The 18,056-nt window shown below is 40.4% G+C and overlaps 2 protein-coding genes across 3 annotated transcripts in view; one reads left to right on the forward strand and one right to left on the reverse strand.

Annotated features, from left to right (window-relative positions):
* The window catches only part of TTC38 (tetratricopeptide repeat domain 38), a 97,042-nt gene that overhangs the window by 49,957 nt on the left and 29,029 nt on the right, over positions 1 to 18,056 (reverse strand). The window lies entirely within an intron of this gene.
* Positions 204 to 17,671, forward strand: LOC110074989 (polycystin family receptor for egg jelly-like). The gene has a single exon (XM_020785794.3). It carries the CDS (start codon positions 6,614 to 6,616, stop codon positions 14,369 to 14,371), a length of 7,758 nt encoding a protein of 2,585 aa, XP_020641453.3. The 5' UTR covers positions 204 to 6,613; the 3' UTR covers positions 14,372 to 17,671.

The following is an 18,056-nucleotide window of genomic DNA, read 5'->3' on the forward strand; positions in this document are numbered from 1 at the left end:
ACCATGAGATCTATAGCACCATATAATATTATACAATTAGGCAATACTATATCAAATAAATATATATATATACTGTATTCTGGTATTGCATAATGCTGAGGAGCACTGGATTTGGCTCAGGGAAACCCAGGTCAGTCACAAAACTCACCTTTGGACCAGACATTGCCTCTCAGCCAAACTTGTCTTACAAAGTTGTTATGGGAATAAATGGAAGACTAGATGATGGTGTGGAGACCACATAAAGCAGCTGTTTAAATTGCTACTGCAATAATAATAACATAATTGTGCCACACGTTATTCTCTTTGGATCTTTGTAGTCCTTTGCCACAGTTTTTAGAGTAATACATTTGGCATCTGAATTACAGGGCAAAAATGTATATCTGATATTCTCCCTTAATTTCTCAAATATAAAAACCCTTCCTACACAACCCCAATTCCATTTCTGTAATGTTTCACTAGTATAGGGCTTAGCCAGAGATGAAATGAATAAAATTCCTAAGACTGCTTGAAAAAGTTACTTTTTGGGTCATGAAATCTTGGCTTCCCAAGCCACTGAATTAACAGATACAAATGAAATAAAATATTGATACAATAAAATACAAATAAAATAAAACAAAGTACTTTTCACAAGGTAGGATATGCTCAATGTATTTATCTATGCAGAAACCAACTCTTGCTAATTAAATGTGGAGGAGCCCTGTTAACCATCCTATCAGCTACTTATCTTATTAGATTTCAAGGCCACAGCCATCTGGTTTAAATGAAGATCACTGGGGAAGGAAAGAAAGGTTACCTACCTGTAACCATGGTTCTTCTGGTGGACCTCTGTGAATTCACACAAATGGGTTTTTCTGCGCCTGCGCAGGATGTCTCGGAAATTTCTAGAGCTTAAAAAAGAATAACAAATAAGATATTCCCCCAGGGTACAAGCGCTGCCTCCTCAACCTTCCCTTCAGTTCCTCTCAAGTCTGCCATTGTCAGGTAGAACAGGTCTAATATTAAACAGCACGACGGACAGAGGGGAGGAAGGGAGGGATGTATGAATTCACAGAGGTCCACTAGAAGAACCATGGTTACAGGTAGGTAACCTTTCTTTCTTCATAGTGGCCTCTGTGAACGCACACAAATGGGTGACTGACAAGCTCACTTACCGTATGGAGGGCAGTCACTGAAGCAGAGAAGTCAGTACAGTGGTGCCTTGCTTTACGATTGCCCCACATTACGACGAAACCACATTACGACGATCTTTTTGCAATCGCAATTGCGATTGCAAAACGATGGTCTGAATGGGGATTTTTCACTTTGCGATGATCGGTTCCCTGCTTCGGTAACCGATTCTTCACAAACCGACGATTTGAGAACAGCTGATCGGTGGTTTCAAAATGGCCACCGGGTAAACAAAATGGCTCCCCGCTGTTTTCTGGGATGGATTCCTTGCTGCACAGGCACCAAAAATGGCTGCCCTATGGAGGATCTTCACTGGACAGTGAGTTTCCAGCCCATTGGAATGCATTGAAGGGGTTTCAATGCATTTCAATGGGCTTTTTATTTTTGCATTACGACATTTTCATTCTACAGCGATTTCACTGGAACAAATTAACATCGTAATGCGAGGCACCACTGTATCACCCTGCCAAATGCAGCATCTCTTTTGGCTCTGACACTGAGTCAATAGTGCTTTGTAAACATTGAAGTGTTGGACCAGGTGGCTGCTCTGGAAATGCTTTGCTCTTCAATCCCATGGTGCAGTACAGTTGACGTTGAAACTGCCCGGGTAGAGTGCACATTCAGATGGTCTGGTATCGGCTTGCCAGAGAGTTCGTAAGCTAGTTGTATAGCTTGCACTATCCACCTGGATATGGCCTGCTTCAAAGCCACGGCACCTCTGTTTGGTCCATGGTAACAGATTAATAACCTAGGTGCATGTTGAAACCGTTTCGTTCTGTCGATATAGAAAGCCAGAGCCTGTTTGACATCCAGTGTGTGGAGCTTGCTCTCAAGCGGGGTGGATGGAGAAGGGAACAATGCTGGCAGCACTATAAGTTGATTCATATGAAATTCTGATACCGCTTTTGGTAAAAATGTAATATCAAAGCACAGGGTCACTTTATCTGGATGAAACTGTAGATATGGCGAATCGGACCAGAGCTGCTAACTCACTGGCCCTCTTCGCCGACGTGATCGCTACCAAAAAGACAGTCTTTAAAGATAGTAATTTTTCACTGCAGGTAGCCATTGGTTCAAATGGTGGCTTAGTTAATGCTTCCAGAACTAGTTGTAGGGACCATTGAGGAATGATGTGTTGAGATGAAGGTCTGATATTCTGAAGACCTTTCAAAAATCTCCTCAGGGTAGAATGAGAGAAGAGTCGGCCGGACCAGGAATTGGGCGGTTGACGAGCCACTAAAGCTGAGATGTATACCTTAATGGTAGAGTGGGAGAGTCCAAGGTCGAAGAGATGTAGAATGAAAGTAAGTATAGTTTTGAGTGAGACTGGAATAGGAGTTAGGCTTTTGGATTCCGTAAATTTTATAAAGGATTTCCATTTGTCCTCATACAGTCTCCTAGTAGACGGTTTCTTGGCCTTTTCTAGAATTCCAGGGAAGTTGGGGTTATTCTCCACACCATCAGATTCAGCAAATGAATGTCGGGATGAAGAATGGAACTGTTGTTCTGGGACAGGAGGTTCGGTACTGGAGGTAAGTGGAGGGTTTCTACCGCCATAGTTTTGAGGTGCGTAAACCACAGTTGGTGAGGCCACCACGGTGTGATTACTATGGCATCTGCCCGATGTTGAATGGCCTGGACGATTGTCCTCTGGATCATCGGTATTGGAGGAAAAAATGTAGATGAATTCTCCTGTCCAGTCTACCATAAAGGCATCTCCTAGTGACTCGGTGTCGAGCAGTATCTGGGGCATTTGGGATTGTATCGGGTTGCAAATAGATCCAACGTTGGGTACCCCCATCGGTGGGCGTTGTCCTGAAAAATGGACTCGTCCCGCATCCACTTGTGCATACGGGTGGGCAGTCTGCTCAGGTGGTCTGCTAGGAAGTTGTCTTCCGTTGAAATATGGATAGCTTGTGGGAAAATGTGGTAGAGACGGCACCACTCCCAAAAGTCTATTGTGAGTTGTAGGAGGGGTATAGAGTGTGTGCCTCCCTGTTTGTTTACATGATGCATTGCTGTGGTGTTGTCTGTCACCAGCTGGACCACTTTTCCTTCGATACGAGGTAGAAAGGCTTGAAATGCCTTCATATGGCCAACATCTCTAGCTGATTTATATGGAACCTCCTTTCTCTTTTTGTCCACAGGCCATGTATTCCTGGCAATGTGCTCCCCATCCCAAAGGACTCACGTCGGTGGTCACTTGTATAGAGAAATGCAGCTGTTGGAAGGGCCTGCCTTTCAACAGCTGCGTTTGGATGTATGTCCACATGGTAAATTGGTATACCAGTTCTGGGATTACCAGTAGGCATTTTGACTGATGATCTGTCAATGCGTCAAACAGGAATAGGAACCACGCCTGAAGTGGTCTCATTTTGAGTCTCGCATGGATGATAACCGCAGTCGTAGCTGCCATGAGACCTAGTAGATGTTGTGCCTTGTGAGCCAATATGGTTCTGTATGGATGAAATAGACGCACATTATTTTGTATCTTTGTGATTCTTTGAAGCGGCAGGAATGCCCCTGTATACACTGAATTCAGTTCCGCTCCAATGTAGTTGATCACCTGTGATGGTTCCAGATGCAACTTTTCGAGGTTTATTCTTAGGCCCAATCTTTGCAAAGTGTCCATGGTGATTTTTGTGGCTTCGACGGTGTTGTGATGGGATTGAGCTACTATAAGCTAGTCGATGTAGGGGAAGACTGTAATCCCCTTGAGTCGGAGGTACGCCACTATGGGGGCCATGCACTTCGTAAATGGCCCAGGGGCCGTTGACAGTCTGAATGGTAGGGCACAGAATTGGTATGTCGTGTTCTAGAATCGAAACCTGTGGAACTTTCGATGACTGAGGTGTATCATTATATGGAAGTAAGCGTCTTTCAAGTCAACGGTCATGAACCAATTTCCCTGTGATAGAAGAGGGATAATGGTATCAAGGGTTAGCATATAGAATTTTCTAGGATGTATAAATGTGTTTGTCTCAGGTCCAGAATGGGTCGAAAACCTCCATCCTTTTTAGGGACTGTGAAATAATGAGAGCAGAACCCCTCAGTATGTCAGATGGTGGTACACTGACTATAGTACACTTCAGGAGGAGGGATGATATTTCCTCTTGTAGTGTCGGCGAAAACATTGTTCTTCTGATGGGATTACATGGTGGGGTCCGAAAGAATTCAATAAGATAGCCCCTCTCATAATAGATAGGACCCACTTATTAGTTGTTATCTGTCACCATTCAGAAAGGAATGGGAAAAGTCTTGTAGGGTTAGCAGAATCATAATGATCAAGAGTATTGCTTACCCTTTCGCTGCTGTTTACGAAAGGGCTGTCTGATGTTCTGGGGTTGCTGCTGTCTGAACTGTGGTGAGGCAGTATGCATTGGTCGATAAGGTCTTTCTTGTGGCTGTTGCTTATATGTGCGAAATGGTTGATACTGGGGGGGGGGGAGCGAAAGGGTAAGCAATACTCTTGATCATTGATCTCCATATCAACCGCATCGACATGGAGACCAATGTTGTCATGCCGAACGTCCCCTGTACTACGGTCATCACTATTTCGACCAGTACCACCCTTACCGGTACTACGACTACTTTCCTTATAGGAGCTCTACTGTTCTTGACGTCCTAGCCTAACAACGGGAAAAAAATGAACTGAAAGGAAGGTTGAGGAGGTGGAGCTTGTGCCCTGGGGGTAATCTTGATTGTTACTCTTTTTTTAAGCTCTAAAAATTTCCGAGACGTCCTGCGCAGGCACAGAAGAAACCCATTTGTGTGCATTCACAGAGGCCACTACAAAGAAGGATATAATCCTCACACCAGATGCTGCAACAGTGGGCTCTACTTTTCCTGCTGAAGGGAATAACAGGAACAGAAAGAAAACTCTGGGCCGGACACTGGAGGCTAAGTCTACTCTGTGACCTCAGTGGGGTGATGCTATACAAGAGTGAAACAACTGCTTTCTATGTTGAGCAGTGGAAACAAAAAACGGAATGCACACCTTTGGAGTTATAGAGTACTTTCTGTCTTTGTTCTGATGTGCTGTCAAGTTGCTGCTGACTTATATTGACCCTATGAATGAGTGATCTCTAAAATATCCTGTCCTCTACTGCCCTGCTTAGCTCTTGTAAACTCAAGCCTTCAAATTCTTTTAGGGAATAAGTCCATCTCATATTTAGTCTCCCTCTTTTCCTTCTGCCTTCCACCTTTCCCAGAATTGTTGTCTTCTTATGATGTGCTTAAAATAGACACAAAGACCTTGTTTATTACAATGATTCTGTGACATGATTATGTGTTAGCTAATATGATTGTGTCTCCAGGTGTTTTGAGGCCACTAGACAAAATATTCTGCGAAGCTATTAGGTTCTTCAATTTTTTAAAGTTTCTGGGCTATTTTCATTTGTTTTTGTTATATTAGTATACAATGTATGTTGTTCATTTTATCAACTGTCTTGAATAGTGTTACATTTAAAAGATAAATATACAGTACATTGAAACAAACATTGATTATAGATATTGCAAATGGCTTCTATGTGGGAGTAAGTCTTTCTCTACACAAGAGGAGACCTTTGATGTGATGGAAGGAAACAGGATATTAACTGGAGTAAGAACTAATTTCATTTTTTATTCTGCATGGAAAGAAACAAAACTAGGCAAAACAATAAAAAGATATTAATTTAATCAAAAGTATTAATAGTTTGCAAAACATGAGAAAAGACCTGCTGGATCAAACCAAAACCATATCTGTTTCAGCATTCTGTTCGGTGGCCCTAAGGTAGCGGTGAAGTTGGCAGTGTGAACAGGCTTTCGGGGGGAGGGTGCCTGCCTGGGCCCTTCATCACTACTTTTTTCACAAGTACAACATTAGGACTGAAGAGGAGAGATTTCTGCTGGCATGTAGTTACTACATGAAAGCAAGAAACCAGGAAAGTCTGGGTTTGTCCTTATGAGTTGAGCCTATAAGCATGACAATTCTGCTTTTCAGACCTGGTGCTTTGTGAAAAATGTGACAGCATAAAATTTAAAAAGTGAACTATCCAATTCCCCTTATGCAGAAACAAGAAATGGATCTCAAGAAACAAGAAATGGATTGTTGAGACAAGCAGCCTCTTGTTTATTACATAAACTTTATAGGGTAAACTAGTTACAACTGCAGTTGTAGCTGCAGTTAAATATTAATCATAAATGTGAATATTAAGCACCATGTATCAATTTTAGGAGAGTAAACAGAATGGATTTCTGTTTAAAGGAATCTAGAAGAGATTTCTACAGATAGCAAAAAGGTGTCATGACTACAACATGGTTGAAGAGCATAATAAATGTTACTGACATGGGAATCCCAGTTGCTGGGGGCAACAGGTAGAAGATTCTAGAATTAATCCAGTAAGCATGTCTAGGACAGTTGAGGATGCTAGTAGGCACCTGCTGTTCCTGAACCACCACACAAAAAATGCATTGCTTTGTGCTCTTCTTCTTTCTCTTGGGATACTATTCTCAGTACACAACAGCTTTACAGCTTCATTACCTTCCACCACCACTGTTGGTCACTTGCTCAAATGCACAACACCATGTCTACCAGAGGCATGACAATGAACTTCGTATCTCATGCTTCTGGGATAGAAAACTTGACTTGAAGTATTCAAGAAATCAAAGACTGGCTTCAGAAATCAAAGGTGAAGACCATGGAATGCAAGCTCCTCCATATTGTCAGTGGTTTCAAGACTCCATCTTGGTACAGAATACAAGTCATTGGTCAGGTCAACTGGTGTTGAGTACAGATGAGGACAGAGGAGATGCCCGTCCACCTTGGGCCTTTACTCGTGTCATAATGCAGTGTGTATCAGCCTTGTGTGTTGTGCCCTCTTGTTCTCACAATAATCTAAGCATTGAAGTTGCCAGACAAGATGTCCGTCTCTTTATTCTCTCACCACAGAACCTTCCAATTCGTGAGTGGGAACCAGTGCAGCTGGGCTGGTGTGCCCGCCTTAAGAGTTCCACCTGGAGCTACCATTTTAAGAGCCAAGGAGGTAGTCCTGCAGAATTCCTCATCCCCAGCAACCAGCACAGTGAGCCATTTGCACCCACTGTTTTTCTCAATTCAGAACTACACCATGTGTGTGCTTCGTATTATAATTATCACGTAACTGTGTGTTATCCCCGCCGTGGATTCTACACTGCTTCCCTTCAGATTGAGAATGGGCCTCAGCTCACACGTAGTTTGGACTTATATGTGGAGCCTGCTCTCCTCCATGTATTTAGTACCACTTCCACATTGCTCAGCCTCCCTGATAGGACACTCAACTTTTCTTGGACTCTCCGACCGCTAAGCCCTAGAATCATGGCTTACTCACTGGTAGATGAGCAGGGCCTGGAGGAATGGTCTCTCTCCCACAACTATAATCCTTTTGCTATACAAAGCAATTTCTGTGCTGCACCCAAATCACAAAATTCTAGGGACAAAATAGTAGCCAACATCTATTTCCGTACTAATGACAGAATATCTGGAGAGCTGCTGGGAAAAATGGATTTCTCTAACAAGACTCTGATTTTCAAAACAGGCAGCAGAACAATTTACCTCACACTGAACCCACAAAAAGTCCAAATGGGCATGTATATTTTTAGCCATGCATCGGGACTCTACCATTCCACCCAGGAAATTATGACTGCAGATGACACAAGGGAGCAATCCAGGTTTCACTATATTTTTTACCAACAGCAGAGCCTGTCATATCTAATCATCCTCGAATTTATTCAGCTACGATGGTACAGATTCAGCATGCACTTGTATCTGAACCGAAGAGACAATCTGTTCAAGTCTTTAGGAGAAAAAGATATGGACATTCACATATTCAGTGACCATGCTCCTGAAGAAAGTGTGGTCTATATTGTATGGTTTATTCCATTACAGCATCCACAGCTCCAGTGCGAATGGGCCTTCAATTTGCAACTTTTTGATTCCAGGAAGAAGCACCTTCTTTGGAACAGCACCTACACGTACAGGAATCATGTAAAAAGTGCTGCTCGTTTTCTTCCTCACTCTGTTTTATCTTTCAGACCTACCCTATACACTGGTTTTGTAGCCCCGGTGAACTGCAGGAAAAGTGGACTTGCACACGCTATTCTAAAGGCCACCGTGAATACTTACGCTTCAAAAGTAACAGAGCCAACAGTGGCTTGCCAAAAAAGCTACTGCCATGAGCTGACAGTCACAATCCACAAACCAAATCCTTCTAATCTTATAATAGGTTATAAGAGAGGGTCAGCAATTACACTGCAAGCAACCGTGAAAGCAGAATGCAGAACTAGCCCAAGTCTAGGCGTAGGCTGGAAAATCTATAGCCTTACAATGGCATCGTCTATTCCAGACTGGGCAAATCCTCTAATGCTACCTAATGTAATAAATACAGATGGAGTGATGTTTAACATACCTAGAAATGTCCTGTCTTACGGTTTTTATCATGTGAATGTAACCATGAGAGTTCTCCTGCCTGAGTATGCTATAACGTTTGTGGAATCAGATTCAGTAATTCTCCAAATTCTACCAAGTGACTTAGTGGCAGTCATAGCTGGAGGCTTGTTCCGGACAGTTGGTGTTTCTGATTTCTGGGCTTTGAATGCATCTGCCTCATTTGACCCTGATTCAGCCAAACCCCTTGAAGGACTTGTGTTTAGGTGGTACTGCACCCAACAGGAATTGGACTATTCAATAATGAAATTAAGTCCGGATCAAAAATGCCAGCCACATCAAATGGACTTACTCTGGAGTTATTCTACTCATTCAGTTCAAATGGTGAAACCTAACGTGCTTCAGGAAAATATGAAGTATTATTTCGTTCTCGTAGTTCTAAAGCAGGACAGAATGGCAAGCTCATTTCAAACAGTGCATGTCGTTCCTGGTTCTGTACCATTGCTGGATGTCACCTGTTTAGAAAATTGTGAGAAATCCATCAAAGTGTCAGAAAGCTTTATCCTGTCTGGAAGGTGTCTAAATTGTGAGAAAACTGAACCAGTTTACCTCTGGACACTACTTTCTGCCAACTCCAAGGAAATAAATTTTGACTGGGCTTCCAAAACTAAAACAGGAAGATCAAATCCATACATGCATATAAATTCTTTTGCACTCAGATACATGGTAGGTAAATCCTATACTCTTAGCTTGAAAGTAAGTACACAGGGAAGACATTCAGCTGTTTATAAGTATTCGTTTTATGTGAACCCTCCACCACGGACTGGAAAATGTATCATTTATCCAAAGGAAGGTACTGCATTCTTTACAAAATTCACTGTCCAGTGTACTGGATTTGAAGTAAAAAATGGACCTCTTACGTATAAAGTGATGGTGTACTCTGATCCAACAGAAACAACGGACACAACATATTTACAGAATACTGTATTAGGAACAGCAGTGTACATTGGTTATCAACGGAAAACTCCTCCATCATTTCTCCCTCCTGGCTTACCATCTAAAAATTATGCCTTGGTGATATATGTTCAAGTGTATGATGCTGATGGTATATTTTCTCAAGTCACTTTGCAGGCAACTGTGTATGATCCAGGAAGGAATAGATCAAGTGATGAGGTTCTTTATGAACTGCGTAATCTAGTCAGAAGGCTAAATGGTCCTATATCAGTTTTCCTGAAAACCAAAGACTACTTTAATATGGGCTTATATATATATATGGTAGCCTCTTCATTAAATAACATTGAAGCATCACCACTCATTTATGACTTAAAAGTTGATTTACGGGAAATCCTGCTTAACTTGTCTGTAGGGATTCCCCTGACAGGAATACAAATTATAAACCAAATAGTTTCAAGTACCTGTCAAATAACACAGGATGTTAAGGAAATTAGTAGAGAATCGCAATTGCTTACACTCAGAATTTTAAAAAATGCCACTGAAGCCCTAAAAAGGCACAGACTAAAAGATCTAAAGTCTAAGGAACTGGAGGTCCTTGGCAATGGTATATTTATTGGGCTGTCCAATGTGTTGAGAGCATCTGTCGGGAACCACCAGAATATCAATATAAATGGTGTTCAAGAAGCCATTCACGTGACAGAAATATTAGCAGACCTTGTCTTAGGAAGGAAAGTCCCTGGGGAGCATGAAACTAACATGGAAGCCAAAGACTGGTCCCTCCACTTATGGAAGAATGAAAAAAGAGATGTTTCTAGAGTTTTCTCTATGAAGAAACAATGCAGAAATTGCTTTTATCCTCGACTGAGCCAGGAGACTCACAATGAATTACCAGCAGATGCAGTGGTTTCCACAGTTAACTACATATTTGATAAGGATCCCTTCCCTTGGCTACCAAATACATCAGATATTCACACCGCAGTGATTGGATTCAAAATGGTAGGAGCCAAATCTAATGGTGACGTTGTAGGGATAAACCCTGGAGTAGCAGATGTGATTTTGGTGAGAAAAGATCAGAAATCAAACCCCTTTAATTTGACAATAGGACCAGATAGAGAACTCTACAAAACGACTGGTGGTTTTAATATTGAAATGAAACCAACTACCCAAGATACATTTATCCAGATTCTGAGTGAGATAAATGTTACTTTTGATGTATCTATCCACCTGGGTCTCAATGTCAGCCACCCTCCAATAGTATCTTATACTGCTTTCTCTGATAAACCTCCAGTACCACATGAAATGCACCCCACCATCACTGACTGTGCCATTCAAGCACCATATATCCTGTGTCTTCCTCATTCGTTACTTCGATCTGCATTCAAAGGCAGCAGAAGAAATACATGGAACGTTTCAGTGGTAATCAAATCAGACCCAATTGTGAGAAGGCAAACCACGAAAATAGTTCGCATTGTGGTTTTTACAGCAGACTGCCTAAATCTGGACAGCCTTCAGAACCAGTGGAAAGGAGGATCATGTAGTTTGGGCCCTCAGAGCAGCTGGTCCAAGATACATTGCATTTGTGAAGCAAAAGAGTCTAACACAAAAACCAGTCGCCAATTGATGGATGATTCTGACATCAAATTTTTGTCCGGCAGACTTGTATTATACCCAAATCCTCTGGACATCAATAAGGTCCTCTTAGCAGAATTCGATACAAATCCAGTTACCTTGTTTACTGTATTTTCTATTTTTGCAGGCTACATTTTCTGTGCTACCTGGGCCATGATGAAAGATAAAGCCGATTTGAAAAGAAAAAATAAAATATTAGTCCTACCAGACAACGACCCTTACCAAAAAGTTCGTTATCTGGTCACCATATACACAGGTAGCCGTTTGGGATCTGGAACCACAGCAGACATTTTTCTTGAATTGATAGGGCAGAACGGTGTCAGTGATGTACATCACATGAAGCATCCACAGTTCCCTACCTTCTCTCGTGCATCCATCGACACCTTTCTTCTAACTACTAAATATGACTTGGGGCAGATTTTGTCCCTTCACGTCTGGCACAATACCAGCGGTTCTTCCCCAAACTGGTACTTAAGCCGAGTCAAAATACATAATGTTCAGACGAAACAGTCCTGGCTGTTCCTTTGTAGAAACTGGTTAGGGCTTGGCAAGGCTGATGGTAAAATAGAAAGATCATTTGCTGCCAGAAATCTAAAATCCAGCTTAAATAAAATGGATTACTTCTTGATTAACCTTGCCCGAGATCTGGAAGAGAGTCACATATGGCTCTCCATTTTTTCTGAGGTTGCCACTGGCTCTTTCACCAGAGTGCAAAGAGTATCTTGTTGCTTGGTCATAATGCTCACTACCCTGCTATTTAATATCATGTTCTTTAGTGGTGAAGAGGAAAAGGAAGTTATATCAGTGAAGCAACGGTATCTGAAGTCCATCTATATTGGATTTGTGAGTGCTTTGTTTTCCATCCCTGTGCAATTGACTATAACAGTCTTATTTAAGTACTCCAAAGATAAACCTTCAGTACAGAACACAAGTAAGAATGACCCAAGAGAAGACCTCCCTTCTTTGTCTGAAACCCTAATGAAAGAGGGTACTTTGCCAGATGAGCAAACTTCACATTCAAAAGTCCAAGATGTGCCATTTCCAGAAGATAATGCCAGCAACAATAATGTACCAGATGAGGATTCAAGTAGCAGCAGCAGCGATGCAGATCAGATGGCTGTGCATCCAGAGCTGCTGTTCTTTTTTAAAACACCACGGTTTTCATGGTTTTGGAGATACGTCGCTTGGGCTCTAGTCTTTTTAATATCTGGGGCTTCTGCCTTTTTGATTATATTATATGGTTTGACCTATGGATATACAACATCAATGGAGTGGTTCATAGCATCCATGACATCGTTTTTTGAGAGTGTGTTTTTGCTGCAAACCCTAAAGATGGGCCTCATCTCAGCCATGAGTACTATTACTCTTAAGTACTGTGAAAATATTAACTGGATAAGCACAGAACAATACCAACAGATGAAACTGGTTCAATTCAGTATGGATGATAAAGAGATGAGATGGATTCATAATGAATTTATCAGAGTCAGACGTACCAAGGAATATGCACCTTTAATAGAGGATGAACTCATTGTTTTGAGGAAAAAAGTAAGGGCTCAACACCTGGCGTTTGTTTTTGTAAAAGATATAATCTGTCACCTTCTTTTCTCATCCTGCGTTTTATCTGTTGCTTACTCCATAGAACCGACAACTACGTTTTATTACAACAAAGCTATATATAACAAGTTTTCTCCTGGCCTATCAAAAGTAAATAAGCTGGAGCATATTTACATGTGGATGAGTAATGTCTTTGTGCCACTGATACACAACGACTATGAACCCACTTACCTTTCAGAGTCTTGGTCCAAAATACTTGGCTTGCCCAGAATGAGGCAAATAAGGGCAAAAAACACCAAAAAAACATGTTTTACTTCTCACAGCTTTTTAAATAAGTATGTGATTAGTAAAAGCCACTGCCGCCATAATTATAATACTGATTCAGAAGACCAAAGTGATTATATTAATTCATGGACCAACCCAGCCAATCAATCAGCTACAAATCACTCCAGCAGTTTTCAAGGGTTTACATACCAGTCAGACATTTATCAGTGGGAATATAAATCTTATGGTGTTTTCAATGCATATGGACCTGGCGGATATTCCTTTTATTTTTTTCCTCGAGAACAGCGGCCCAATACGACACTGAGACTGGATGATTTACAGAGGAACAACTGGCTTGATGAGCGGACATGGGCAGTGATTTTTGAGTTAACTACGTTTAATCCAGACGTCAATCTTTACTGCAGCATTACTATTATGTTTGAAACGACTGATATGGGTGTTGTTAATGCAAGTTTGTCTGTTCATTCTTACAAACTATCTATTTTTCGCTATGTAACCAACTCTCAGAAGGTTGTGTATGGAATTATAGTATATATTCTTGTATTTTACCTTGCTGATGAATTTCACATGTTACGGCAAGAAAGGATAGGTTACCTCAAAACTGCCACAAACTTAAATAATTTTGCAATAAAGACCATCTGTATTTTTTTTATATTGCTAATTGCGCTGAAATACAAGCTGGCGTTCACTTTGTTAGAGTTTCATTTGCTTAATCCAGAGGAATTTGTTCCCTTCCATGTAGTTTCTCAGGTTGACCAGCTCTACAGAATGGTTACAGGCGTTTTGGCTTTTCTTCTGGTTTTGAAACCATATCGCTATTTCAGATTTCTTTACAAAATGCGTTTGGCAGAAAAAACAATGTCTGCAGCTTTTCCTGGATTCATTTATTTGACTATGTTTGCTGCTCTGTTATTTTCTACCTACATGTCATTTGGGTACCTAATATTTGGTGAATATGAATGGAGTTATAATACATTGATACATTCTCTTCAGACTGTAGTTTCATATTGTTTTTCTGGACTTAAAAGGACTGGTATTGTTACATCCGATAGATGGCTGGGGATATTTTTCCGAGGTTCATTTATGTTAGTATTTATATGTGTTTTTATTAATCTGTGGAGAGCCCTTTTAATGTCTACTTACATATCAATGAAACAACCTGTCTATGAACAACATTCTGATGAAGCAGAAGCAATAAACTTTGTGGTTTTGAAGATCCAACATATATGGCGTTCTATCACCTACCAAACATCATCTGAAAGTGACACTGCTGTTGCCAACACTATAATCTTTGGAAAACCTGTGATCACTGAGAAGCAACAAAAAGGACTGAGAACCAAACAATTAGATGGCAAGAAAATAGATTGTCTTTCTATTTAAGAAGGACACTGATAAACGCTGAATAAAGTCTATAGATTTTCCCTCAAAGACTGCTCTCCATAGTTTTTCAATACACTAAAACAACATCCACAACATTCCACTCTGTTTCTTCATAGCTAATTGATTCCTCTAGTTTGACTGTCTTTCAGGTTTCAGAAAGCAGCAATTTTTATGCAAACCATAGCCAGGAGAGCCCATTCCCGCCTTCCAGAATGAATCATTTAGTTAAATATTTCTCATCGTACCACCAGTGGATGGGAATCATTTACTTTTTTATCCTTTCTTTCTAGATTGCAGGAGCACTATCTAAGTCACTATCCTGAAAAGCTTCTGCAAAACAGAATTTGTTAATTTTTCAGAGCACAATACTTCCTGTTGTTCTCATTCTTACCAGGACTGAAGACAAAAGTATGACTACAGTTGAATTGCATAACTTCAGTGATACTGGTAACAATGAAGACATAAATTGCTAAAGATTGTACAGTACTTTCATTCATTCATTAGTCCAGATGGAGACAGAGGGCTCGATCACACCTGCCAAAAGAACCCCAATTATACCAATTTGGCTATTATTTAGATCTTGTCAAAATTTTCTGTTCTCATGATGCATGGCCAACATTGATCCATTTGCCCCAGCAACTGGATTATTTCCTCCTCATCAGGAGAGTTATTTTAAATTGTACTGACGATGTATTGCACCATCCCTTATAGTTTCTGCATACGGGAATGTTGCTGTTGATGCTGATGACCATGGCAGCACGCTGATTCTTTTATTTTTCAGCTATTCTGTTGTAGATTTGCTGATGTGCTTGGGATCACTGTCCTGTTGCATGACCCAATTTCAGCCAAGATTTAGCTGCTGGCTTCACATCTGACTCTAGAATACTTTGGTATACAGAGGAATTCATTGCAAAACAAGCCCAAATCATCACCTTTCCACCACCATGCTTGACAGCTGGTATGAGGTCTTTGTGCTGATATGCTGTGTTTGATTTTTGCCAAACGTGGTGCTCTGCATTATAGCCAAACATCTCCAATTTGGTCTTATCTGTCCAAAGGAGATTGTTCCAAAAGTCTTGTGCACTGTCCAGATGCAAGTTTGCAAACCTAAGCCATACTACTATGTTCTTCTTGGTTTTGTCCTGGCAACCCTGCCAAACAAACCATATTTGTACTGTCTTTTTCTAATTGTAGTGTCATGAACTTTAACATTTGACATGCTAACTGAGCCTGAAAGGTAACTTGTGGGTTTTTTTCAATTTTTCTCAGCATTGCATGGTCTAGCCTTGGGGTGAATTTGCTTGGATGTCCACTCCTTATAACTCTTCCTGATTGATGGGCAGCAACAAATGCTTTTCTACTACCATTGCTGATGTTTTTCCTCCTTGGCATTAAGTTAACACACACCTGAATGCCCCAGATCAACAAACTGCTAAAACTTTGGCTTTTATAGAGGTGGTCATACTTGCTGATGATCAATTACTCAAGGGCATTTGGTTAGCAGTACCTGGCTGCTACTTAACCTCTTAAATCCTATGGAAGCAGTAAAGGTTAACTTGATTTTTCACACATGGCATCTCCATTTTGGCTTTATTTTTTGTTAAATAAATAATGACAAGGTGTAATATGTCATGTGTTGTTGTTCATCTGAGGTTATATTTACCTAACTTTCAGATGTAAAACCACAGAATTAAAAAAGGATATACTTTTTCACATGACTGTAGATTAAATCAAACATAGAAGCAAAAAAACCTAGAAGCAAAACAAAAAAAAGACTAAACTGAAGCCACTGTATGTTGGGCACATAATGAGAAGACAAGACTCACTCTAAAAGATAATCATGCTGTGGAAAGTTGAAGGTAATAGGAAAAGAGGAAGAACAAGTAAGAGATGGATTGACTCAATAAAGAAAGTCATGATCTAGACTTTGCAAGAACTGAGCTGGACTGTTAATGATAGGGCCTTTCAGAGGTCACTAATTTATAAAATTGTCATAAATTGGAGTGGCTCCATGGCTTACACCAACAACAAGGACGAGTATAAATTAAGTTAATCCTAAACAATACACCAAGGAAATGATGCTAAAAGTAGGCACTAGTTCCCAGTTCTTCATTTACATACAACATCAAAGCAGAGTAGAACAGATGTTTAGATGTCCCTGAAACTAAACTTAGAATTGTTCTGTCCAACAACACGTATCTTCATGCCTGAGGGACCTTGTCCTTCAAGATATGTAATAATTTGTATCAGCCAAATGTATTTCTTTCTTTCTTTATTGAAGTTCTATACCACCCAATTAATGTTGACACTACTCTGGGCAGTTAAAAATATAATAAAGCAATAATAAAGAAAATATAATAAAATCAATAAACATAAAATAAATCAGTCAGCACCAGGCAATAGATGGGGGATCAAATATAATTTGGTAGTCATCATGATGGGTTGCCCTGAAAAGTGTCAGGGAAGAGTATCTTTTTCAGGAGTCTCTTGAAGGAGAAAAGGCCCAAAGTGTATTGGTTTTACACAATACTGAGCAATGCATGTCTCCTCTAGGTACAACACTAAACTTTGTGGCAATCTTTTACTCATATTGCCAGAACTGTGTTATTTGCAAGATGGCACTGGATCCAAGCAATGCTATTTGGACACAAACCTCCATGCCAAGAACTGCCATTTCTTTATGATATGTAGAAATGGTACAGAACATGGAATGTACGTCCAAAAATTAGATTTGGGCCACTCCAAAATAAAACTTCCACACTATCAGAAAAGTGTCATCCTTAAGATGGCATAGAATCATGGCTGGCTCAATATTTCGGATATAAGACCCTGTCAAATACGTCATATCTCTCTATCTTTAATTTTCAATCAATGAACTAAAAGTGAGGAAGGAACTACTCATATAGACTCCATAGGCAGCTCTGCCCCAATTCACGCTATGCACCAGGAGAGTAAGGAGGAGAGTTCCCAGGAGTAAAATGGGCTTAACACAATTCCGTATCCTTGTGTAGAGAACACTGCTGGGTGCAGGGTTTGTTCCTCTAGTGTGCTCTATATTATTCCTATATGTGCTGTGTAACTGCCACCTTGTTTAACACATAATTTGATTCACAGCAGCCAAAGAAGGTGGAAGTGGAAACATCCTGCTAAGCTACAGAATGTATTTACAGTATTTATTTATCCAATTTGTATCCCGCTTCCATTAGTATCACAATACTACTCTGGGCGGGTTACAACATGTGAAATAGAAAACACAAAAATGGAAATATTAAAACCAACAGCAATAACCCTTAAAAAAAACACCAGATGGCACTGACTAATCCCAGAGTGGATGGAGGAAAAGAGGGGAGGGTAAGAAGTGGAGGGGAAAAGGGGGGGGGGAAAGGTGGTCAGTTGGGGTCGGTGTGGAAAGCTTCCCTGAAAAGCAATGTCTTTAATTGCTCCTGAAAAGAATTTGAGTGTTTCAGTTCTTCTAATGAAGTGGTGGTACTCATGAAGAATTTGTATTATTTTGAGCTTGAAAATATGAGCTTTTAAATGTTCCCTTAAAATGAATCTTTCCTTAATAGGTCAAGAAATTGGGAATTAATTTTGGGAAGTGATACAGTGCATTCAATATTTATTCTAGTATCTAGTATCCCATTTGATTAGCCCAAGACTAGTTCCCACTCAAATTAGCAAAACT

Source organism: Pogona vitticeps, chromosome 5 (assembly GCF_051106095.1).
Source record: "Pogona vitticeps strain Pit_001003342236 chromosome 5, PviZW2.1, whole genome shotgun sequence".
Taxonomy (NCBI): domain Eukaryota; kingdom Metazoa; phylum Chordata; class Lepidosauria; order Squamata; family Agamidae; genus Pogona; species Pogona vitticeps.

Excerpts from the sequence above, each read along its gene's own strand:
- LOC110074989 (XM_020785794.3), top strand. The coding sequence starts at position 6,614 with ATGCATTGCTTTGTGCTCTTCTTCTTTCTCTTGGGATACTATTCTCAG.